The sequence below is a fragment of the Arachis hypogaea genome, chromosome 14, assembly GCF_003086295.3.
Source record: "Arachis hypogaea cultivar Tifrunner chromosome 14, arahy.Tifrunner.gnm2.J5K5, whole genome shotgun sequence".
Lineage (NCBI taxonomy): Eukaryota > Viridiplantae > Streptophyta > Magnoliopsida > Fabales > Fabaceae > Arachis > Arachis hypogaea.
The window spans coordinates 115,841,574-115,866,654 of NC_092049.1; the positions used below are offsets into that span (position 1 = coordinate 115,841,574).

Consider the following 25,081-nt stretch of genomic DNA (forward strand, 5'->3'; position numbering starts at 1 on the left):
CTATAAAATGTTGCCCCAAAGATAGTGTCTCCACCGTTGAACTGTCAACACTATTGCCATGAGTTCTCTTTCGCAGACAGACTTGTCTTGTGCTCTTTCTAAAATTTTTTTCCTCACACAAGCCACCGGTCTACCTTCTTGCATTAAGACAAATTCTACTCCTTTGTCAGAAGTATCATTTTCTTTGATAAAAATCTTTTGGAAAGAAGGTGGTGCTAGCATTGGCAGAGTAGTCATTGCCTCTTTTAATTCTTCAAAGGCAATTTGAGCCTTCTCCACCCACTTGAAGCTATCTTTCTTGAGGAGTTGAGTTAATGGCCAAGCAATCTTACCATAATTTTTAACAAATTGCCTATAGTATTCGGTTAATCTGAAGAATCCTCTTAGGCCTTTCAAATCTGACGGCTTAGGCCAATCTTGCATGTCTGCGATCTTCTTAGGATCTACAACTACCTTTGATGTTGAGATGATATGCCCTAAGTACTACACTTGTGATCGTTCAAAATAACACTTCTTTTTGTTCAAGAATAGCTTGTTACTCTTGAGAACCTCGAAAACCAGCTTCAGATATTGCAAGTGGGCTTCATGGTTGATGAGCCAAAATTGATAGGCTCGTACTATTGGTAAGTGTACCAAATCGTATCAAGTGATACAAAAGTGAGTGGATATCGTTCCTACGAAGATTAACAGATTGATGCAAGCAACGCCTAATTTAATCTCTAATTAGATCAATCAAATCTTGGTAAGAGGATTGTGGATCTTGAATTAGAAGCAAGAATAGTAGAGAGTTGAGAGACAAGAGAAAGCTTAAAAAATTAGAAAGAAATCAAAATAGAGAATGTTAAAAGTTTTGGGGATTCTAAATCCTTTTAGGAAGAACAATACTTGTATTTTCTCACTTTGATTCATGCAAAAATTTTTCATAGCAAATCATTTATAATTAAATTCCAATGTCTTGGCAATTTAATTTCTCTTAACTTAATTAATCATCAATGTCTTGGTCGACTAATCAAGAGAAGAGGTTACTAATGGTTTTGATTTTAAGCCACACAATATTCAAATACTATCCCTAGATGAATTAGATGTCACGTATTCAAGAACGAGTTCTAAAATAATTAAAGATTATGAGTTGAGTTTCAAGCTAATTTCAATATTAAATCTCTCAAAGTAATAACGGAATTCAAAACAAAATTAGAATATTTCTCAATACTTCTGATCATTATTGATGAAGAATGAAATTCAATCTTGAAAAAGTAGAGAAGCATGAATCAAAATAAAGAAAACACTTGCATTATTAATCCATAAAAATAAATAGTCCCTAACCTTTAATAAGAGAGGTTTAGTTGCTCATGGTAGGGAAGAAAACAACTAAACTTGAGAGAGGTGGATGGTGTATTATCCGTGTGTGTTGTCCCTCCTCTGTGAACATTATTCACTTATTTATTTAATTTTTTTTACCAAAGATAGGGAGACTCGAACCCGCGACCTCTTAGGTGAATTTGGAGAGATTATGATATTTGAGTTATAACTCATTTGCATTATTATTCACTTATTTATATCTAACTTCCTAATTAATTGAAATTCAAAAATTAATCTAATGTTATCTTTTAAAGAAAAAGATATATTCAAATTCAAATCTAATCTAATCTTAACAATCAAATCTTATCTTTCTAAAAGAGGTTGTTGCTAACTAATTATTTAAATCTTAAATCTTCAATTGAATTGAAGTTTCTTGGGAGTTGGTTATACATTGGCACTGGGCTTGGTGAGGAGCATTAGGCTTGAAGTAAATTTGGATTCCTAGGAGTGAAAAATGCATTTGGAGCCGGGCTCCGGGTCTTGGAGTTGGGCTCCAAGTACATAGAAAATTGGTGAAGCTGGGCGCCTTCTATTGGAGTTGGGCACTGGCCCTTTATTCTTCCTCCTAGTGGATGAAAGCGCTAGGCTTCAACTCTTGGAGCTGGGCACTAATCCTTGGAGCCGGGCTCTAGAATTGGGTGCCCAGCTTGGTGTCCTAGATGCTGAGCTTGTCTTCTTTGAGCCTAATGCCACCAAGTTTTGCTTTTTTGTTGATTTTCATCCTGTTTTGCGTAATTTTAATATGAAAATATAACTATTCTAACACAACTCTAAATATATGATTAGTGATATGGTCACCATTAATACGAGCTATAACTCGGCCTCATAACCGTTACTGACCATCATCATAACTCGGTGGCGTTAATATTATCATAACCGACGTCCCAAACGGAAAGATAAAATCAGTTACGAAACCGATTTTATCACCTACAATGTAACGGACGAACATATTTCTATAAAAGGAAGGTAAAATGTCTTTTTTGGATATATTTTTCCTGAACTTGACACCATAACTGACTTAAGCATTGGAGTGCCTTTGCAGGTACACTCCATTCCCTTTGTATTGCTCGCACCTCACATCTACAACGAACATAAGGAACTCAGACTCTGAGGAGCGAACGCCCAACCTTGCAGCATATAGCTCGGCTAATCTCGATGAGTTGAAGCCGACCCATTTCCCAGGAAAGATCAATTGGCGCCCACCGTGGGGCCGAGGAAATCATATTTTTTCTTTTGGTCCCATCACTTCCATCTGCATCCATGGCTGACGTACCGCCTCCGTCACTGTCCGAACTCATGCGAATGGTAGCTGAGCTACAACAAGCTAATCAGCGGATGGCTGACGAGAACCAAATAATGTCTGCTCAAATTGCTGAACTAAATCATGCTCGGATTGAACACAATGATGCTCATCGCCAACAGGCGGAGGATGAGGAACATCAATCCCAACCGACTCATGTTTCGGAAACCGCTCAACATGAAGAGCAGCAGCCCGAAGACGAGAAAGAAGAATCCGAGGACCTTGTAGGCCCCTTTACTGAAGAAGTAATGAACTTCGAACTGCCGAAGAGGTTCACTCTGCCGTTGACCCTCACGCCTTATGATGGACTCGGAGATCTGAGGAAGTTCATAAAGAAATTCCGATCAATAATGATCGTCAATGGTGCATCAGATACAGTTTTATGTCGTTGTTTTCCGAATTATTTAGACGGTCCTGCACTTGATTGGTTGTGTGCTTTGCCTGCAGGTTCCATTTCACGCTTTCATCAGCTGGCGAAGTTATTTGAAGAACATTTTGCCGGATCTGCAATATACTTGCACGATTCCGATTACCTGAACACCATCAAGCAAGGACCAAACGAAAGCCTAAAGGACTATATGACTCACTTTACCAAGGTCGCAATCAGCATACCAGATCTCCACCCCGAGGTCCATCTGCATGCAATTAAAAGCGGCCTCCGACCCGGGAAATTCCAGGAGACGATCGCAGTGGCAAAACCGAAGACTCTAGCAGAATTTCGAGAGAAAGCAAAAGGACAAATTGACATCGAGGAGCTCAGACAAGCTCGGAAATCTGACAAGTCACACTTCTGCGAAGAAGATAAGAGCTCAACCATTAAGAAAAGTTTTAAACTAACACCTCGATTTGATTCTTATACGCAGTTTAACACTAAGAGGGAGGACATAATCAAGGAGATCTTAAACTCCAAATTAATCAAGCCACCAAGAAAGGCCGGCACATACCAGGATGCAAAGCATGTAGACAAATCAAAGTACTGCGCTTTTCACCAAAAACACGGCCACAATACCGATGATTGTGTGGTTGCCAAAGATCTCTTAGAACGACTAGCAAGACAAGGCCACCTAGACAAATACATTGGTGGTCACATCCAAAAGCGTGGCCCCAGTTCCACAACAAACGACCTCTCTGAACAACACCGTGGAAAAGAGAAGGCATCTTCAAACCAATATGAAAGACCACGAGGTATAATCAATTGTATTTCAGGAGGATACGCAAGTGGGGGATACTCAAACTCGGCAAGGAAAAGGTCATTCAGAGCAATATGCTCGGTAGAAGGACCAAAGCAAGATGTAGCAATCAATAACCCACAACCAGAGGTCACCTTCACACAGGCCGACTTTAACTCCAACATACAAAATTTGGACGACCCTGTGGTAATCACCCTCCAGCTAGGGGATCTATTAGTGAAAAAAGTACTCTTGGATCCCGGGAGCAGTGCCGATGTTCTGTTTTATTCCACATTTCAAAAGATGAAGCTCAGCGACAACATGCTACAGTCCACAGGAGGAGACTTAGTCGGCTTCTTGGGAGAACGCGTTCCAATACTCGGATCAGTGTGGTTACAAACCACACTGGGTGAGCATCCTCTTTCAAAAACTAATGATATTCAATATCTAGTAGTTGACTGTTTCAGTCCATATAACCTTATCCTTGGCCGACCTTTTTTAAATAAGTTCGGCGCCATTGTCTCTACCGTCCATCTCTGTGTAAAGTTTCCACTGCAGGATGATCAGGTTGCAACAATCCATGGAGATCATAAAGAGGCCCGACAGTGTTATAACACCAGCATGAAGTTCCAAAACCGCTCAACACAACAAGTCAACAATGTCGAACTCAAACAAAATGAAGACACAGTAGCTGACCTCGACCCAAGAGCCGATTTTCTCGAGCGGCCAAAACCATCCGATGACCTACAAAAAGTGTATTTTAATAATGACCCTAACAAATTTACATATGTAGGTACATCAATCAACCCAGCTGAGTTACAGGCCATAAAAACCTTTCTACAAGAAAACGCCGAGCTTTTTGCCTGGAAACCTGCAGACATGCCCGGCATTGATCCACAAATTATCAGTCATAAACTAGCAATAAACTCGGCAATCCGACCAGTACAGCAGAAGAAATGAAAACTCGGCGAAGAAAAGAGGAGAGCATCACTAGAAGAAACACAAAAACTCATCAACGCTGAATTTATCAAAGAGATCAGATTCACTACATGGCTAGCCAATGTGGTAATGGTAAGGAAACAAAACGGTAAGTGGCGCATGTGCGTCGATTTCACCGATTTAAACAAAGCATGCCCAAAGGATTCTTACCCCCTACCATCCATAGACTCTTTAGTAGACAATGCATCAGGCTACGCTACTTTAAGTTTTATGGATGCGTATTCAGGGTATAATCAAATACTCATGCACCCCTCCAATCAAGATAAAACAGCTTTTATCACTGATTTCGGTAACTATTGTTATAAAGTTATGCCATTTGGATTAAAGAACGCAGGTGCAACTTACCAACGCCTTATGGATAAAGTGTTCGCCAAACAAATCGGCAGAAACATCGAAGTTTATGTCGATGATATGGTCGCCAAAACAAAAATCGGACATAATCACATCAGCGACCTTACAGAAATATTCGGCCAGATCCGCCAGTACAACATGCGCCTCAACCCCGAGAAATGTGCCTTCGCCGTTCAAGGGGGTAAGTTTTTAGGTTTTTTACTAACGTGCAGGGGAATAAAGGCAAACCCAGACAAATGCCGAGCAGTGTTGGACATGGCCAGCCCCAAAACAGTAAAAGAAGTTCAGCGTCTCACAGGACGCCTTGCCGCACTTTCCAGATTTGTTCCCTGTTTAGCTTCAACTTCTATTCCTTTTTTCCAAACAATTAAAAAGAAAAACAGATTTGAATGGAACGACGATTGTGAGAAAGCTTTTTCCAAATTAAAAACAACTCTCTCACAACCGCCAATTTTACAAAAACCCCTACAAGGGGAAGACTTATTTCTATATCTGTCAGTCACTGATTGGGCGATAAGCTCGGCCCTTGTATCAGAGAGAAACAAAGTGCAACATCCGATATACTTCGTCAGTAAAACTCTCCAACATGCCGAGCTCAATTACCCAAGGATTGAGAAGCTCGCACTGGCACTAATATTCTCGGCATGACGTCTCCGACCTTACTTCCAGAGCCACGTTATCTACGTCAGAACAGATCACCCACTAAGACAAGTGTTACACAAACCAGAAATCGCAGGACGACTCAGAAAATGGGCAGTCGAACTGTCTGAGTTCGATATCAGATACCAATCTAGAGGACCGATCAAGTCACAATTTCTAGCAGATTTCATCGCCGAGTTTACTACACCATCCGAGGAAGATCATGCAAAACAATGGATCTTATATGTGGACGGATCTTCCAATAATGGGGGCTGTGGAGCAGGAATTCGTCTGGAAGCCGAGGATGGATTCATACTTGAACACTCAATACACTTAGCTTTCAAAGCCAGCAATAACCAATCCGAGTATGAAGCACTGCTCGCTGGACTCCGACTCTGTTTAGATCTCCAAATCTCGACGATCAAGGTATATTGTGATTCTTTGTTAGTAGTACAGCAGGTAAACGACCTTTTTCAGGTAAAAGATCCTCTACTCTCTAAATACCTGCTATTAGTAAAAAAATTATTAAAAAAATTTGTCAAATTTGAAATAGAACATATACCACGAGAACAAAATCAAAGGGCAGATATCTTATCGAAGCTCGGCAGCACACAATCCGAGTTATCCACACTGCAACAATTCACAATAGCATCACCCACTGTTACTCTGACAAATGTATTAAGTGTTACACAGGTAAAAGATTGGAGGGACGACTTTATACACTATTTACAAACAGGTAATATACCAGAAGAGGTCGAGAACGATAAAAAGTTCCGACGGCAAGCATCTTCCTTCACAATACTCAACGGAACATTATATCGACGGGGATATACTCGCCCCCTACTAAAATGCCTCAACAAGCCAGAAGCTGACATAGCATTAGCAGAAGCACATGAAGGAATCTGTGGCACACATACAAGAGCTCGGAGCCTAGCATCAAAGATCCTCCAAGCTGGATTCTTCTGGCCGACGTTGAAACAGGACAGCCAACAAAAAATCAGGACATGCCAGAATTGCCAAAGACACGCACCACTGATACACATACCTGCCGAGCAAATGCATCATTCAAAAATCAGCTAGCCATTTAACCAATGGGGTTTGGATATACTCGGGCCGTTTCCTACGGCACCGGGCCAGGTAAAATTTCTTATTGTCGGCATTGATTATTTCTCCAAATGGGTGGAAGCCCAACCTTTAGCAAGAATAACATCTCAACAAATGATTTCTTTCGTTTGGAAAAATATTATTTGCCGTTTTGGCATACCTCAACATATCACAACTGACAACGGTCGCCAGTTTGCCAACCAAAAGTTTCAATCTTTCTTGCAGAATCTCAAAATAAACCAACACTTCGCCTCCGTTGAACACCCTCAAACGAACGGACTAGCTGAGGCTGCAAATAAGGTCATCCTGCATGCACTAAAAAAGAAACTAGATGACGCCAAAGGACTCTGGGCCGAACTAATACCTGAAGTCCTTTGGGGATACAACACCACCCCACAAACATCAACAAAAGAAACGCCATTCAGACTGGTATATGGATCGGAAGCCATGATCCCCCTGGAGATCTCCCAGAACTCAATCCGAACTTACATCGACAACCAAGACGAAGCTCGGAGATCCGAGCTAGACATCATCGAAGAAATCAGAGACATCGCTGCCTTGAAGCAACGCGCGGTGCAGCAAGCAATTGCTCGACAGTACAACAAGTCGGTCAAAAGCAGATCATTCGTCAAAGGAGACTTAGTCCTCCGCAAGACCGAAACTGCTCGGAAACCACCAACACATGGAAAGCTCGCAGCCAATTGGGACGGTCCATACCGAGTATCAAACGTACTCGGTCAAGGAGCGTACAAGCTAGAATCATTAGATGGTAAACTCATGCCTAGTACATGGAATGTGTCTTCCTTAAAGAAATTTTATAGTTAAAAGACAGGGACAGGCTTGTACTCTTTTTCCTACTACCAAGATTTTATCCCAAAGGGTTTTGCTTGGAGAGGTTTTAACGAGGCTAGCCTACCTGCACCTTTGTATTCAAAAGGTTCATAAAAACTCCGAATATATAGGAGACAAATATTATCTTTATCAAATAACTATACGACTAATATTGTCGATCAAATATAACTCTATCAAATACAGCTCAGACAAATCCCAATACATGTCTAAGCTACAACCTGCCATCATCAGATAACCACACCAACAAAAATAGCAATAAGCTCGGAACACTTTCCGGCAAATAACAAACAGCTTTTATAAAAAGCATCACATTCAAAATTCAAACAAGTCAAATTCAACAAAGTTCAAACAAAACAAACTAACTATCACATATGCAAAATAAATTCAAACACGTTTCTAACAGAACACATTAAACATTATCGGCTTCATCTTTTGCATCGCCATCATCTTCGATCAGTTGACCATCTCGAACTATCTTTCCAGGATCCATACCAGAAAGATCGGCATCTGGAACCAAAAACTTAACCTGCAACCTCGCCCTTTCAAAACCTTCAACAAAAGAATCTAATATCTCATCCGCCTTTTTCTTCTCCATCTCCTTAAATTGAGCAGTAACCTCAATCAAACGAGTTTGTATGTTCACTAGATCACTTTCCTTTTTCTTCAAATCTTCCACATCAATAGAGTAACTTTCTTTAGTCTCCTTCAACAACTTCTCGGTCTCAGTCAAACGGGCTTGAAGCTCAGCAGCAACACTCTTACTCTTCACCAACTCCTCCTTCAAAACAGAAACCTCTCCTTTCTCTGCAGCAACCCTCTTATTTTTCAACCCTTGGCTACGCCCAAGACTTGCAAGACGAAGACCAACAACCTAAAGAAAGAAATAATACCAAAATTCATAAGACTCCCAGAGGAAGAGCAAGGAAAAACCAGTAAAATCATTACCTGCATATACTGCCCAATAGCCATGTCCCCGACTTCCTTTGCAAGAGTAACGTCAGCCGACGACTGGCAATACTCGTCCACCACAGCCATATAGGGATACTCCTTTCCCCACACCGAAAATGCCTCACTTTGTTCCGAAATTTCATGAAGCCTTTTTTGATTGCCCATAAAAGCCTGTATCTTTTCAAGAGGAACCCCTATCTCCTTATCGTCAGAATCATCCGACAAATCAACAAGGTCGGACTTCTTTCTCTTTTTCGCAATCACCTTCCTCCGACCTTGACGAGGCTGTGTAACCTCGCCGACACCAGCAACTTTCTCAGCATTAGACGACGATACCTCCTTCTCCAGATTCTTATTCTTGAAGCGCGTCCTCAAAGACACAGCTGAAACACCAGGATATTTACCACCTGTGAAAACAACAAACACATCAGACATACGACAAGAAGCAATAAACACCTTATAAAAACCCTATGACTCACCCAAATAGGCTACCACAGCATCTTTATCCTCCTCCCACTTCAGAAGCTCATACATTGAAATTAAGTCTCCCCGACCGATATTTTCAACAAGAAACTCAATCACACCAACATTCCTCGGGGAGATAACCTCAGGACCGAGTATATTCTGAGGTTCCGAGCACCAATACAACGGGAACTTCTCAGCCAGGTTTTCATCCACGAAAAACGGAAAATCTTTTTCCAAAGCCCTAACCTTTAAATACATCTCTTTAAAATCTTTAAAAGAGGATTTGTACAATTTGAAAATGCCAAAACCAGGGGTGCTATTGAAGTTTATCCAACCACCTTTCCACACCCCTTTGGCTTGAAATAAAGAAAAGAAAAGGTCAACAGACGGCACCACTTCCAGAAACTCCATTAAAATTTCAAACGAACGGAGAAACGCCCACCCATTGGGATGAAGCTGCGACGGAGCACAGTTTAACTGCCTCAAGACCTGACATTCAAAATCAGTGAAAGGTAATCTAACTCTCAACTCCTCAAGAACGCAGCTGTGCATATAGAAAAATTCAAAGCCTCTGCCCCGGTGATAAACCCTATCATTAACACTACAGGGCAGTAACTCAACCCCAACCCCAGAGTTCCGCCTCACCACCCTACTAGCATCTACTTCCTTAACAGCAGCTTCATCACAGAACAATGACACCCGAGACCTCACGTCATCCCCTACCCAGTCATAAGACCAGTCTATTTCACCTTTCTTCTCCTTCTCAAACCCCATTAGAAACAGTAAACAAACATGCAACCAAGAAATACAAAGAGTTGAGAGAAGAAACGAATTAGAAGAACACAAATGTGACCATACCTCTCTTGCTCATTCTCCAGACAAGAAGCAGAAAACCAAAAACGCCCAAAATTCCAATCAGCAAAAACAATTAATCACAACCAAAAAACGTTCCAAATATCAAAACTCCCTCAGTCACATCAAACGACGAAAGGAGCATTGGAAACCATCAAAACATTAATGAAGCACCCACTCCTTCTCTCTCCTGAACAAAAAGCACGCACAATTTTCCACGTGGCGCAAACGGGAAGTTACTTTAATGAAGTACGTTGAACTGGGGGCTCACTCAGTAACCCACTTAACCGAGTTATAACTCATTACAAAAGCTCAACCTGCTTCATTAAAAAACTTTCCTCAGGCTAAGCTTGGGGGCTGTGATATGGTCACCATTAATACGAGCTATAACTCGGCCTCATAACCGTTACTGACCATCACCATAACTCGCCATTTTGCCGTTATTGCTCGGCCCTTATGAGCTATAACTCGGTGGCGTTAATATTATCATAAACGACGTCCCAAACGGAAAGATAAAATCGGTTACGAAACCGATTTTATCACCTACAATGTAACGGACAAACATATTTCTATAAAAGGAAGGTAAAATGTCTTTTTTGGATATATTTTTCCTGAACTTGACACCATAACTGACTTAAGCATTGGAGTGCCTTTGCAGGTACACTCCACTCCCTTTGTATTGCTCGCACCCTCACATCTACAACGAACATAATAAACTCGGACTCTGAGGAGCGGACGCCCAACCTTGCAGCATATAGCTCGGCTAATCTCGAGGAGTTGAAGCCGACCCATTTCCCAGGCAAGATCAATTAGTTATCAAAACATCACTAAAAATATAAAGAATTGATTCAAAAATTAATAAAATTAATGAAAAAAAAGTCTAAAAATTAGTTAAGATGATGCGTCATCAATGGTCAGAGCTATAAATTAGAATATCATCAAAGAACACTAAGACAAACTTCCTCAAACACGGCGGTAGCACCTTATTCATTAGTGCTTGAAAGGTAGATGAGACATTTGTATGGCCAAAGGGAATCACTAGGAACTCGTAGTGGCTTTGGTGAGTTTTAAATGTTATTTTAGGAACATCTTCAGCCTTCATTCTGATTTGTTGGTAGCCAGATTTTAAATCCAATTTAGAGAAGTGACGAGCTCCTCCAATTTCATCTAGCAACTCATCAATAACTGGAATAGGGAATTTATTTGGAATCATGACCTTGTTTAAGGCTCGATAATCTACACAAAATCTCCCTCCCCCATCCTTTTTCTTAACCAAGATCACTAAGCTAGAAAAAGGGCTAGTACTGAGCTGAATAATTTCAAACTGTAATATCTCAATAATTTTCTGGATTTTATCCTTTTGATAATGAGGGTACCTGTAAGGGCAATATGAGGGATCGCAGCTCCTTCTTTTAACACAATGACGTGATCTTGTTCACTTTTTAGTGGAAGACGTTGAGGAACTTGAAAAAGTTTTCATAATTATCCAAAAGACATTGCATACCTTTTGATAATTCTGCCACTTCAATTTTAGTATTTAAAGTTTGCAATGGAGTCACCCAATATCCCTCTTCATTATTTTTAAGGCATGTAACACTCCCTTTCATGATGTTTTGTTTCTACTAAGAGTAGGATCTCCTTACAGGCAAAACTCCTTTGTCTTCTAGTTTCCAACTCAACGTCATCTCATTGTAGTCTCCTACAAATTTTCCAAGACTAACAATCCATCCTACACCCAACACTACTTCAATTTTGCCCAATTCCAATACAAAAAAAGCTGGACAATGTGAATTTCTTGGACTTCCAGCTCCAATTTTTCACAGATTTTGTCACCTTCCTCAATGGCACCATTTTCAACTTTCACATGGAATTTCTGAATCTTTTGAATTGGCAGCTTCAGATTTTCTTTTTCTTTTTTTTTTCTTTTTTGATATGAAATTTGTAGTGGCACCTGAATCTACCAAAATCACCACTTGCTGTCCTTTAACTCTCCCACAAACTTTAAATGTTTTGTAAGCAGTCAAGCCATGATAGCTGTAATTCCTCTAACACGGGTGCAAGGTCACCTTCGATCTTCTCCTCTTCCTCTTCATCTCTCATAAGAATTATTTAAAAATTTTGAAATTAACACACATGTGTGGGTCCCTATCTTTTCCCACAGCAAAAGCACATCCCATTCCTTTGTCTCTCGGACCATTCTTCATTTGAGAGCTTTCTTACTCCAATAGGCTTATTACCCACTGACCCGTGATGGCTGATTTCTGTAGTTTGGTAGGTTGTCGGGGCTCTATTGCTTGCTATTTGGACTTTATTGACTTGGAATCCAGAATATGGTCTTGATCCACCCCCCTCGAAATCCTCCCGGGCTTTGCCTAACCCAGTTTGAGCTTTGATTGAAGGACAATTACCTTTGAAAATTCGAATCTATCCTTCTTTTGCCTGGGTTCACTCCATAATCATGCCAAGCCATATTCCTATTCTCGATTGAGAGTGTTGGAGTCATCATTTCTTGCAAGCATTTGAAATTAGACATTGACATTTCTGCTCGTATCTCCTTTTTCAGCCCATTCATGAAGATACACATCAATGTATCTATTCCCGAATTCCATTGGGTTCGTGCTGCTATCTCGAACTCCCGATGGTATTCTGCCACAGTTTCATTTTGTTTTTCTGTCATACCTTGTTGGAATCGCTTTAGGAGGTCATGTTTAAATCGCATCCATGAATGAAAGGGTGTTTGTTCCTCCCACCATTCAAACCAAGTTAAGGCTTTTCCTTCTGGTGCCATTACAACGATATTAAGCTTTTCCGCAGTAGCCACTTAAATGACACGAAAATACCACTCAATCTTTATTAACCACCCGCACATATCATCACCGAAAATATTTAGAACGTCAATTTTTCAGTTTGGCTCATATCGATGGGTGTGAAAATCACATTCTCCTCTATGCACTTATTGTACACTTCGGGTTCCTTCATTTGCTGTATTTTGTTTCTGATTTTGATGCTCAATTAGCCCCTGGTTTAAGGTTGGAGGACAATTTTAGTTTATGTGTATGGGCAGCATGTGATGGCGGAACATCTCTTGGATTTGTCCCATCATTTCCTGGTTGGATTCAATTAGTTCTGCCTTGAATTCTACTTTGAGTTCTGCAATCTGCCTCTCCATTGCCTCCATTCTGGTTTCCATGATAGTAGTGACACGTGTTGTAGACACCATCCACAGAGCTCCCTGAATTGAGCTCTAATACTAGTTGTAAAGATTGGTATTTGAAATTCTGATTTTACACCTTTAATACTAGTCAAGAAGTTGAGTTTTTAGATGAATTCAGTAGAATTTCATCCTCTTACTGACTTCTTTATTGAATTACAAAAAATAGAAAGAACAAAATTTGAAATACAAGATAGAAAATTATAGAGTCTCCTCTTCTTCCTTCCTTCCTCTCTTTCTTTATGTAGTTGTCTTTTATTTAAAATAGTTCACTCCTATGCTATAACTATTCTTATCCATTAATCATACAACTTGTTTATGTCCTATCCACAACTCCTTGTCTCATCTTTTTTTCTAGAATAATTAAAAGACAAAATGGAGAATCTTCTCATCCTAATGATGAGCCCAGTTGCTCTCTCTCCTTTATCTTTTATTTTTTTTGCGCTATTTTTTATAAGATATTCAACAGAGAGATTAATAAGTAATAAGGGAGAATGGATTAGCGGCGAAAAAGAAGCCATGAGGTTGGCAGAGAATCATTTTGCGGAGCTTTTTAAGGCAACAAGTAATCTGAGGATGGATGAATGCATTAGGATGATTCCAAAGAGAGTTATCCAGGATATGAATGAAGGTCTTAAGGAGGAAACTATTGATCAAGAAATTAAAGAAGCGGTGTTTAGGAATAAAAGCATTGGGAGACAATAGGACAAGATGCATGTTTTATTGTTACGAATTTTTTCATTCATGGTAGTATAGATGAAAACATAAGTGAGACTACCATTGTTCTAATTTCTAAAGTTAGGCAACCAGAAACTCTTAACAAGCTTAGACTTATAAGGTGTTACAATTTCATATATAAAACCATTTCAAGGGTCATATGGTTTTGAGATTAAAAAATATTTTGGATAAGATAATATCTCTTATACAGAGTGCTTTTGTTAGAGGTAGGCTAATTCACAACATTATTATTGTTCAAGAGATGTTCAATAGTCTGAATAAAAAAAAAAAAAAAGAAGAGATGGATTGCATGATTTGGCCATCAAAATCAATATGAATAAAGCTTATGATAGGATGAGGTGGGATTCTATTGAAGCTACTCTTAGTGCTTTTGAGTTTGAGCTCTTACCTAATGTTGGAATGTGTAAGGAAAGTGATTTATAAGATAAAGATTAATGAAAATCTCTCAAGAAAGATTGTGCCTCAAAGGGGCCTGAGAAAAGATATCATAGTAGTTGAGATTTTTACCGTCTTACTGGATATAGCTCTAAGAGAGAGAGAAAAATTTTTGGCATTAAAATTGCACCCACAATTTTTTATTTGTTGTTTGCAGATAATTATATTTTTTTTTTCAGGGCAGATGAAGAAGAGATTTAATGAAAATTTTTGAGAAAAAGCAAAATATAAATTTATAATATTAAAAAATTTATATTAAAATATTAATTTTAATTACAAAATATTATTATGCACTCCTCTATATTTAATAAAAATATAAAATAATAATGATGATTTTTAAATACCAATCAAATTCTTATTATACCAAAAATTTAACTAATTAAATTTTTTTAGAATATTTATTTTAATAAAAACATCATAAATGATAGATAGATATTGAAGAATAATAACAATAATAGACCAACACAAGTTGAAAAATAAAATAATATAAATAATTAATAATATATAAATGATAGAATTATAAAACTTTAAAATTAGTTTTTATCATTTAATTTATATTTTTTGTTTTTACTAATTTATTTATTTCAATTTTTTTAATTCAAAACCATCATAGTAAGGATGCTCTTTTATTTTATTATCATTGTTATTATTTTCATGATTTCAGTTGGTCAAAGAATGTGGGTTTCATCTTTTTTTTTTTTTGTCATAATGGGTTTCAATCTTAAATTTGTGACACCAAGATCCTATTTTTTTTGGTGATTTACATATATTAGCCATAATGCCCAATCACAACAAAAAAAAGTGGCCAATCAACCAAAAAGACTCAACGGATTAACTAAAATAATAACAATGTCTTTAACTTAAAAAAAATGTCATTAACTTATCTAATCCCACAGAAAAGAGACATGACATGATACAATCTCCTGCAGCACCTCAGAAGCTGTCTCTTCTTTCAGGAAATAAGGGACACGCGACTTAATAGTGCCTTCTACGTAATTTCATCAGCTGATGAAGAATATATTCTTCATCACCAGAGTAATGGCCTAATATTTTTTTTGGCGACTCAAATTAACGATTACAGATTATTTTGTTTATATACTGTGAGGATTGTCGTTTCAATTTTTCTTTTGGAGCTTGATTGTCGTCTTAATTCTAAATAGGGCTTAGTATGTTTTTGGTCTTTCATGCATAAGTTATGGTGTCTACCAATAATACAAACAAGAATAATATAGGAAAGCCCAATAATAAGCCCAGTATTAAAGCTGAATCGGGCTTTTTTTTACAATAAAAAAATTTAGCCGAATCTGTAACATATAGAGTAATTAATAAATAGCTCCGTTTTAATAAAAAAAAGTAATTAATAAGGAAAAGTACAGGAAAATAACTCCCTTTCAAGTTAACATAAGCCAACTTTATTATAATTTAAATTTTATAAATAAATAAAAATTTAAAAGTTAAAATTTAAAATTTAAAAAAGATTCTTTTTACATTTATCCTAATCACATTTATAATACACAATAAAAACAATTTATAAAATATCTAATCCCTTTCCATTCATTTACAAACAGTCAAATTTCTTTCTTCACAAACCCACCGTCTCTACGCAGTTTTCGATGTCACCACCCACCAACCACTGTCGCATCTTTATCACATGAGGTTAATTGGGTTAACACTTACCAGAACACAGAATTACAGAAATATTCTTTCATCATCAAAATCCAATAGTTTGGTTCGTAATTAACATCATAAACTAAACAAACATTTTTAAAATCAACTAACTAGGGTACCAGTCAATTACAATGTGAACCGTAATAAAAAATCCAATAATACGAAAAATTTCTCTTAAACTTAAACCATAAAATTGAAAAAATAACTGCACACCTTCTTCTTCCTCTATCACTCTTACTCACGTTGTTCGCACTGTTGTCTTCCTCTCCCACCACAATATCCTCTATCGTGATTTACAGCACCACCCATTACTGCAGCATCCTCTCTCGCGATTCGTCGTGCTTAGGACCACCACAGCGCCCTCTCTCACGCTTTGCAATGCCGCCAATCACCGCAATGGCCTCCCCCTCGTGATTCGTCGTGCTCAGGACCACCGCAACGTCCTTCCTTATCGCAACGCCTTCCATTGCGATTCGCAGTGCTCTCCCCCTCGCGATTCACCGCGCTCACGATTATGGTTTTTTTATGTGGATTACTATATGTTTCTTTCCTAGATTTTAGGATGTTTCTTTTTGGAGGGATGCGTGTCTTTTATTTTTTTTAACTATTTTTTCAGATATTTCTTTTCAATTAAATGGATATTTCTTTTGTAGAATTTCAGATGTTTCTTTCTGAGTAAATAGATGATTTTTTTGGGTTACTGGATGTTTCTTTTCTAGGTTCGAGGTGTTTCTTTTCAGGGGGAGAACGCGGCAGCGGCGTGCATTTTTTAAAATTTAAAAAGTTGACTTAAGTTGTCTCGTACTCTAATTGTTTATCCAGTAAAATTATGGACTATATATAGTAGTCATAGTTATCATTACTGGAAAAATAACAACTTTATCAAATTTCACGGGTGGTGGTAGGTAAATTAAATCAACAAATACGTACTAAAAAGAATATTATTAGAGTTAAATCTCAAAGTGGTCCCTAAACTTGTGATCGAGTCTCGAACTCATCCTTAAACTTAAAATTGTCCCAAATTTGTCTCTAAACTTAACAACAGTCGTCCCTAAGGTATTTTCTGGCGACGGATCGATGACGTGGCTGAACAGAGACCGCGCCGAACTTGTAAATGTCGTCATTTTCTTTCTGAAGCTGAAAGTGAAGGTGAACGTGGAGCGAACTGTTGAATTTTTTATCTTCTCTGATAAACTATTTCAGATAATCGATGATCACACAGTTCTCGGCATTTTCAAGGTCATCGAAAGAGAGAGAAGGTAGCTTAGTCGTAGCATGGAAGAAGCCAGCAACATAGCATCATCAGCCGGTGGGAAAGGACTTGGGACGACGGGATGGGAGTATGTTTGGCGGCGAGATCCGATACTCTTATTGAAGAGAGAGGGGTCGATTTTGGGAGCGATGAGGTAACAATGGATGGAGTGAAAAATGACATTTCAATTGTATTTGAGGGTCGGAAAAAAAACGACAACGTTTCAATTGATTTTGTAGTGGATTTAGGTTTGAACTCTGATATTTATTCTATCTGAAATTGGTTTTCCTGTGCTGGTAATGACTTGCCCTGTTCTAATTTAGTTTCCTGCTGCTGCTTCATTGATCTGCCCTGTGCTAAATTAGTTTGCTTCGTGCTGTTGATTAGGTTTAAACTGTTATTGATCCTATGTTGCTATTTCATTGTTTTACTTTTGTGCTAAACTGGTTTATATGATGCTGCTGCATAGTATTATTGCTGCCTTATTCTTGTGTTGGCTGCTGCTGGAATGTTTAAATTCTGAATTATTTGTGCAGTAGTGATAACTTTGATGAATTTATGAGTCTAAGCTATCACTACTGCTACATTCTTGCAATAGCTGCTGTTTGAAGTGAATGATGGTTGTAAAAAATTCTTGAGTCTTGTTGTGGATGAATGTTTCCCTTCTTTTGCTGCATATGTATTGCATTATCAAAACCATTTTTGCAAGATATCTAACATGTTTATTTCTTTTACGTACGTGCAGGAAGACATGATGTGATGAAGAAAATATGTCCCATACAAATATCACATAGGATGGGTCTTACAATGACCTTAGTTATGTAAATGTAATATTTTGATGTGTTATGTACTTTTTGAGGTATTACATGTAATTGGAAAAATTTAACTCTATTTGGATTTGTGTTGTTTAGACTAAAGATTAAACATATCTATCTTATAATGAAACTTTTATGATTTAGATTTCTTGAATTTCTTAATTTTAGATTTATTTTGTGATTATTATCATTTTGGGATGTGATTATAATTTAAAAAAATTGAATCTCATAAACAACAACAGGCTATAGTCACCGTTTTAAAAAACCGTGACCATAGAGGCTATGGCCACGGTGAAAAACTGTGACCATAGATAGATAGGGCTATGGTCACAGTTTTAACGAGGGTGACCATAGACTCTATGGCCACCGTGAAAAACCGTGACCATAGATAGGGCTATGGTCATGGTTTTAAGGAGGGGTGACCATAGAGGCTATGGCCACGGTGAAAAACCGTGACCATAGATAGGCTATGGTCATAGTTTTAAGGAGGGTGACCATAGACTCTATGGCCACCGTGAAAAAGCGTGACTATAGATAGGGCTATGGTCACGGTTTTAAGGAGGGGTGACCATAGATAGGCTATGGTCACGGTTTTAAGGAGGGGTGACCATAGATAGGCTATGGTCACGGTTTTAGGTGGGGTGACCATAGAGTCTATGGCCACGGAGAAAAACCGTGACCATAGATAGGGCTATGGTCACGGTTTTAAAGAGGGGTGACCATGGAGGCTATGGCCATGGTGAAAACCGTGACCATAGCCTTATCTATGGTCACGGTTTTAAGGAGGAGTGACCATAAAGGCTAAACCGTGACCATAGATAAGGCTATGGTCACAGTTTTTTACCGTGACCATAGATTAACCTATGGTCACGGTAAAAAAACGTGGCCTAAAGTGTCAGATTTTAAAAATTGAAACCGTGACTATAGATCAAAAAACCGTGACCATAGACCTATGGCCACGAGAGAATAGGCCACGGTAAAAAACCGTGACCATAGATCTATGGTCACCCTTTTTACTAGCTATACCGTGCCATAGGCCTTTTTTTTTGTAGTGTCAATTTGTTGATATAAAATATCTTAGGGACGACCATTGTTAAGTTCAAACACAAATTTAGGATAATTTTAAGTTAGAGACAAATTAAAATCTCAATTGTAGGTTCAGAAACCACTTTAAAATTCAACTCATAATTGTTTATCAATGTAACTAATATCTAATCTATACTTTTAATAATACTCTCATTGATGACGTTTCTAGCAAAAGTCGGAATTTTATTAGTGAACTTTAGTAACGATTATGAATATTTTGACCCAAAAAGGTTAGAAATCTCTTTCATCAATAGTGATTATTTTACCTTGTTCAAGAATGCACTTAAAAATAGTAATCTTGTTTTCTTTTACTTCTTTTCATAGCAATAAATCTTATGGTTTGATCCCAAAAGATCCACTTTCGGTTAAAACGAGTGGAGAAGCTTAGTTTTCATAAATTTAGCGGAAACTTAATTTGCATTGCCAACAGATAAAATTAAATGAAGTGATTGAGATGCTTCCCCTTTTAATTTCGTCCCTTTACTTTGAAGCCAGAATGGTACTGTACTCTATATATGTATTGCCATTCAGAATATGCAACTGACATGATGAAATTTTAAAACTTTATTTCCATTATTATTTATTTATTTATTTCAGCCAACATCAAATCATGATATGCAGTCTTGAATTTGAAAAAATTCTCTAAAGTGAAGAGAATTGTAAGTGATAAAATAATGAGTTAATCGCCGTTAAATTTGTATTTTTTATCATGTAAGAATCTTAGTACCTTAATTTAAAAATGATTAAACTTTTACTTTTTTTTATTTTACCAACTTATTTACTTCAAAGAAATTAATAAAATAACTTAAATCAAACACCACGTACACAAACAATCCCTCTCCTCCCCCCCCTCCCCCAAATACAGCACAACTTACAAGCAATGATCAAGAGCACATTTATTCATAGACATATATTGTTATGGGGAAAAACTCGGTTAATTTTTTTAGAAATAAAAAAATTATCATTTACTTTGAAAAATGATATTAATATTAAATAAAATATTATAAAAAAATCCAAATAATAATAATAATGTAACAAATAAAAGAAAAAATAGGGAGGAAAGACAAGAAACAAACTAAAAGAAAAAAAATAAAAAAAGATCGGAAAAATTTTCAAAGGCAATCGAAGAAAACAAAAAAGAAAAAAAAAAATGGCGTATATGTCATGGATTAGGAAGGAAAGCATACGGCTTTTTCGTAAAAATTACTATAAAAATACATAAATTAATGTTACAGGATATACTTCATATAATAAATGCGTACATGATATGCATATAGTAAAGCAAAGCATGTCAGGCATAATAAAAAAAAAAAATTGATGCAATGTTATAGATATAAAATAGTTTATGTGTGGTATATAAAAAAAAAACGTGAAAGTATAAAAAAAAATTAACAATGAAGTTTGAGAATAAGGAAGAGGAATTTAATATGTTGTGAGGTCATTGTGATTTAAAAAAAATGAGAAGAATAAAGTGGATAACAAGAAGAAGATAATTACTTAGTCTTATAGTAGAATTTTGTGCTAATAACATGTTATAAAAATAAAAATTAGAGTTTGAAAAGAGAAGGAAAATAAAAGAGAATAGAAAAAATAAAATATGATTTTATTAATGATCGATGTTGTACACAAAATATAACAAGGGACTACTATTTATAACTAAGTAGTAAGTACCCAACTCTTAGTTAATTCAACTAGATTATATTTATAATTGTCTACTTAAAATTTAAATTATAGTTACAGTTTAGGACATATTCATAATAAATATACTTATAACAGTTTTTAACTTTTTATTTATAACGAGGATGAATAATATTATGAATTTAATTTTGATATTAGCAGTATAAAATATATTACACAATTATGTAATTACATCTTTTTTTGGATGATTATTTACATAATTAATATAAAAATTAGTTATTTTTACTAATATAATATTGTATAATTAGATGTACGTATAAAATTATTTTATACTGACAGTGTATTAAAATTAAATTTTAATATTATATATACTATTTTTTTTATTTTTTATATCGTTTACTTTTGATATTAAAAGATAATATTAACTATAAAAATAAAAAATTATCTTCTACATATACTATAAAAAATATAAAAAATGCATAAATTAAAAAGTTATGCAAACATTATTTGTGTTTTGGTATACTCAATTTAGATGAGGTCATGGGATACACAATTGATAATTCTGATTTACTATGTATCATTAGATACAAAAAAAGAAAAATGAGATCTTTGAATAATCTTTTCTGACTTTCTTTTTCCCCATTGATTGGACAAAATTAGCAATCATTCATCTCACTAAGAAAATGCCTCTTGTCTCTACCCGAAAAGCTACCAGGCATTCCTTAATTTCAAATTCTCTAATCTCAAGAAGTCAAGAAATTTTGAGAAATTAAAATACTTCTAGATAGATAGATTAAAATTTTATTTCATTACTTGATTGCGCTCTCATGAGTCATGACGATATGATAAGGTGGCAGGTGCCAATAAGCCATGCATAAATTTGTTTCTTTATTCCGTGCTTTGGAAGAAGATAAAGTAATGTTCGTATAAAAATGTTTAAGTATATTGATATAATGATGTTTTAATAATTTTTAATAGTTGATTTTAATTATAAAATATAAGAATTGTAATTAATTAATTGTTTAATTAAATATTTAAAATTACTCAAATTAGGATTTAAAAATTTAGAATATTAATTAAAAATTTTAAATATGATATTTAGACTCAGTAGATTTTTTTGAATTGAAAAACGTAATTTTCTGCAAAAAACTGCGTAAAAACGCAAACTAGTAAATTAATTGGCTGTACCGATTTAAGTATGTCCGGTATTGAACGAGAATAATAAAAACAGTAGGAAACATTTAGAATTAAAAATCGGGCACTAATTTTAAAGGTTTGGCCTAAAATTGAGTCAAATTTGTCAAAAATACTAACGAGTTGGACCAAGCCCAACATATATATAAGCTTAAATGAAAGCCATTCAGCCTCAAACACAACCTAAACACACTAAGTGCAGCTGCAGAAGTGAGAGAGAGGAGGAAGAAGTGGTATTATTCACTCTCTTCTTCAATCCATCATATCTCGAGCTACGGTGCTCTGATTCGCGTACCGTCAGCGGCTATGCGAAACTCTTGCCGAGTCCGTTACTCTCATCTAACATTTGTAGGTAAGATTTCGAAATTTTTTCTCTTTTCTGCTGTCCTAAAAATTTCGAATTTGTGGGTTTTGGTTTTGAGTGAAATTTGTGTTTTGGTTGTTTAGGTATTAACCATTAGTGAGGGATTGTTGGGTTCTATCCCAAATTTTAGTTCATAAGGTAAGATTTTTTAAGAACTCTTGTAAATTGATATATTATGAGTATTAAGTTTTGATTTCTATGAAATGTATTATGTTAGTTTGAATATTGGAGCTTGTTGGATGTTCATTGGATATTTGGGAGCATTTGGAGTTAAATTGGTGGCTTGGTTTAAGCTTGGTGTGATCAATTAGTGATTTTGTACATATTGAGAATCGGCTAAGGTATGGTTTCGGTTTTCTCTATGTAATATATAATATTTTTGGACACTTAGGCTAGTGACCCATAGGATAGGTTGGGATTGAATTGGTTGTTGAATTTGATTGAATGATGATGTATGATGATTTGATTATTTTGATTATTTTGATAAATTATGTTGTGGATGTTAATAAATAGTATTGAAGGTTGGTAATAAGATTGAATGAGGTTGATTAGGATAATTGATAAGAATAGAATGATGATTGATGAGTGTGTTGGTTGAAAAAAATGGTTTTAGTGTGATATAACTGATTATTGGGGTTGAAGAGTATGTAATGTGAGTAAAAATTTGGTAAGAGTTTTGGTTTGGTTTAGTTGTGAAATTTGGTGAAAACCAATTTTTAGTAAATTTTGACGGATCATAACTTGAGCCTACGTTTTCAAAATTTGTTGAAATTTATTTTAAATTAAAGTTCATTAAAAGATATTTAAATTGATATAAAGTTTGATGAAAATAAATTTTTGTAGAGAAAGTTATGAACGTTTAAAGTTTAGGGTTTAAAACTGATTTCTGCAACTTTTTAAAATTTTCTAAGTCTGGGAGTGTATGCGTATGCGAAACACCCCATACACATACGTGCCATTCTGTTTGGCACTCATGCGTACACATACATGTGTATGCGTACGCGAAAATGGTAAAACCTGGAGGTGTATGCATATGCGAACGCTTGCATGCGTACGCGAAATGGAAAAGTTGCATGCATGTATACGCATAGACCCTGTTTTTCGGAAAAATGCTTTTTCTTCGTTTCCAATGGTTCTTTAACTTTTTAAACTTCCTTCCATGCTGTTTTAAGAGTACAATCTAATCCTTAGGATCTAATAATACTAAAGATAAGTTAGTGAATTATTTCAGAGAATTTCTGTAAGAATTTAGAAAATGGAGACTTAGATTTCTAGAGTACTGAAGACGGATTCGGTTGAGTGAAATGGTGAAGCATTGTATTGATGATTGATAGTACGAATTGTGGAAGTGGTGAACTACTGAGTACTGAAATAAATAATTTTTGAAAACCACTGATGAAATATTTTTAAACTGAGATTTGTTGAGACGCTATGCACTTGGCAGGGACGGTTTGGTTAATCCCGCCTGTCGAGGTCGCGGCGGCGGCGTAAAGACGGTGGTTAGTCCCGCTTACGTTGAGATGTGAGGTCTGTGGCAGAGTATCCCGCTCGCATTCTTTCAGAATCATAAAAGTGTGCGCAGACACTATATCCCTAGGGGGTACCATTTTATTCGTGACCGAAAGGCGACATCTCCATGGAGATGTGTCAGGTTGGCAGTTGAACCGACAATGTGATATCATAGCCAAATAGGACAAGCATTCATCATGTGCATATTATATCTGTTTGTTTGCTTTGTCGATTTGTATTGTTTGCCTAAGTGTTTAACATGCCTAAATGCTTATTGAATTACTTGATATATATGCTTATACTTGTGCTTTACTTGCATTGTTATTATCTATGTATTCTGCTGGGATTGAGAAGGTTCGGAAGGAGGTGGCGATGGATCGCATGGCGATTAGGCTGGCGAAGGCTATGGGACAGTGGAGAATTGTTAGATTAGAAATCCACTAAGTTAGATTATCCTTTTCATTGTGGTTTTTAAAGTTAATGTTTTAAAGTTTAATTATATTTTAAGCTTGAATCTTGTGGTGGATATGAAGTTCTAGGATTGCCTCTGGCGTCCCAGAGTCTTATATCTTACATCACTGGCACTGTTAACATAATGAGAACCTTTGGTTCTCATACCATATTCTATTGTTGTTTTTCAGATGCAGGTCGTAACTCACCTCGGTGAGTTTCTTGACAGTGACAAAGCGAAGGATCCTTGCTATGTTTTGGAAGTCTTTTGGTTTATTTTGTGTAGATCTCTCACTTTTGTAGTTATCTATGCCTCAGAGGCTTACTTTGAGAGAGATATTGTATAAGCTGTTTTACTTTCAAAACTCTGTATGTATGTATATAACTAGCTGGCTTAAATTTCGCGGGCGGCAGCTAGATCCTTATGACTATTATACTTTGATATATCTTTATATATGCCTTGATATCTGTACGTATATCTTGTGCCTCGATTAGTGTAGCATCGTGTGAATGTTTTGCGCTTTTTGAACTCTGTTTTTGAGCTTATTTTTTCATCAGCTTCTAGAATTATTATTTATTTCTATATATAAATACGTATGAGCTTTAGACTTGTCGTAACCTTTGATTAACCTTTGCTTTACGGCGCGAGGTAAAGCTTAGGGTAATTAGGGTGTTACATAAAA

The 25,081-nt window shown here is 36.4% G+C and overlaps 2 protein-coding genes and 1 long non-coding RNA gene across 6 annotated transcripts; 2 read left to right on the top strand and 1 right to left on the bottom strand.

Moving 5' to 3' along the window:
* LOC140178683 (uncharacterized mitochondrial protein AtMg00860-like) lies at positions 1-423 on the bottom strand. Its single transcript, XM_072215905.1, has one exon. It carries the CDS (start codon positions 421-423, stop codon positions 1-3), a length of 423 nt encoding a protein of 140 aa, XP_072072006.1.
* Positions 424-5,037: 4,614 nt separating this feature from the next.
* LOC112742976 (uncharacterized) lies at positions 5,038-7,746 on the top strand. The gene is made up of 3 exons (XM_025792214.1): positions 5,038-5,359; positions 5,906-6,243; positions 7,147-7,746. The coding sequence occupies exons 1-3, from the start codon at positions 5,038-5,040 to the stop codon at positions 7,744-7,746; spliced, it is 1,260 nt and encodes a 419-aa protein (XP_025647999.1).
* Positions 7,747-22,265: 14,519 nt separating this feature from the next.
* On the top strand, positions 22,266-24,874 carry LOC112740537 (uncharacterized). 4 transcript variants are annotated; one of them, XR_011871856.1, is made up of 4 exons: positions 22,266-22,427; positions 22,523-22,577; positions 22,657-22,780; positions 23,884-24,874. It is a non-coding gene; the product is annotated as an uncharacterized lncRNA (long non-coding RNA). The 4 variants fall into 4 exon arrangements; XR_003171211.3 differs by having other exon boundaries at positions 24,303-24,874; XR_011871857.1 differs by having other exon boundaries at positions 24,590-24,874.
* The last annotated feature ends 207 nt before the right edge of the window (positions 24,875-25,081 follow it).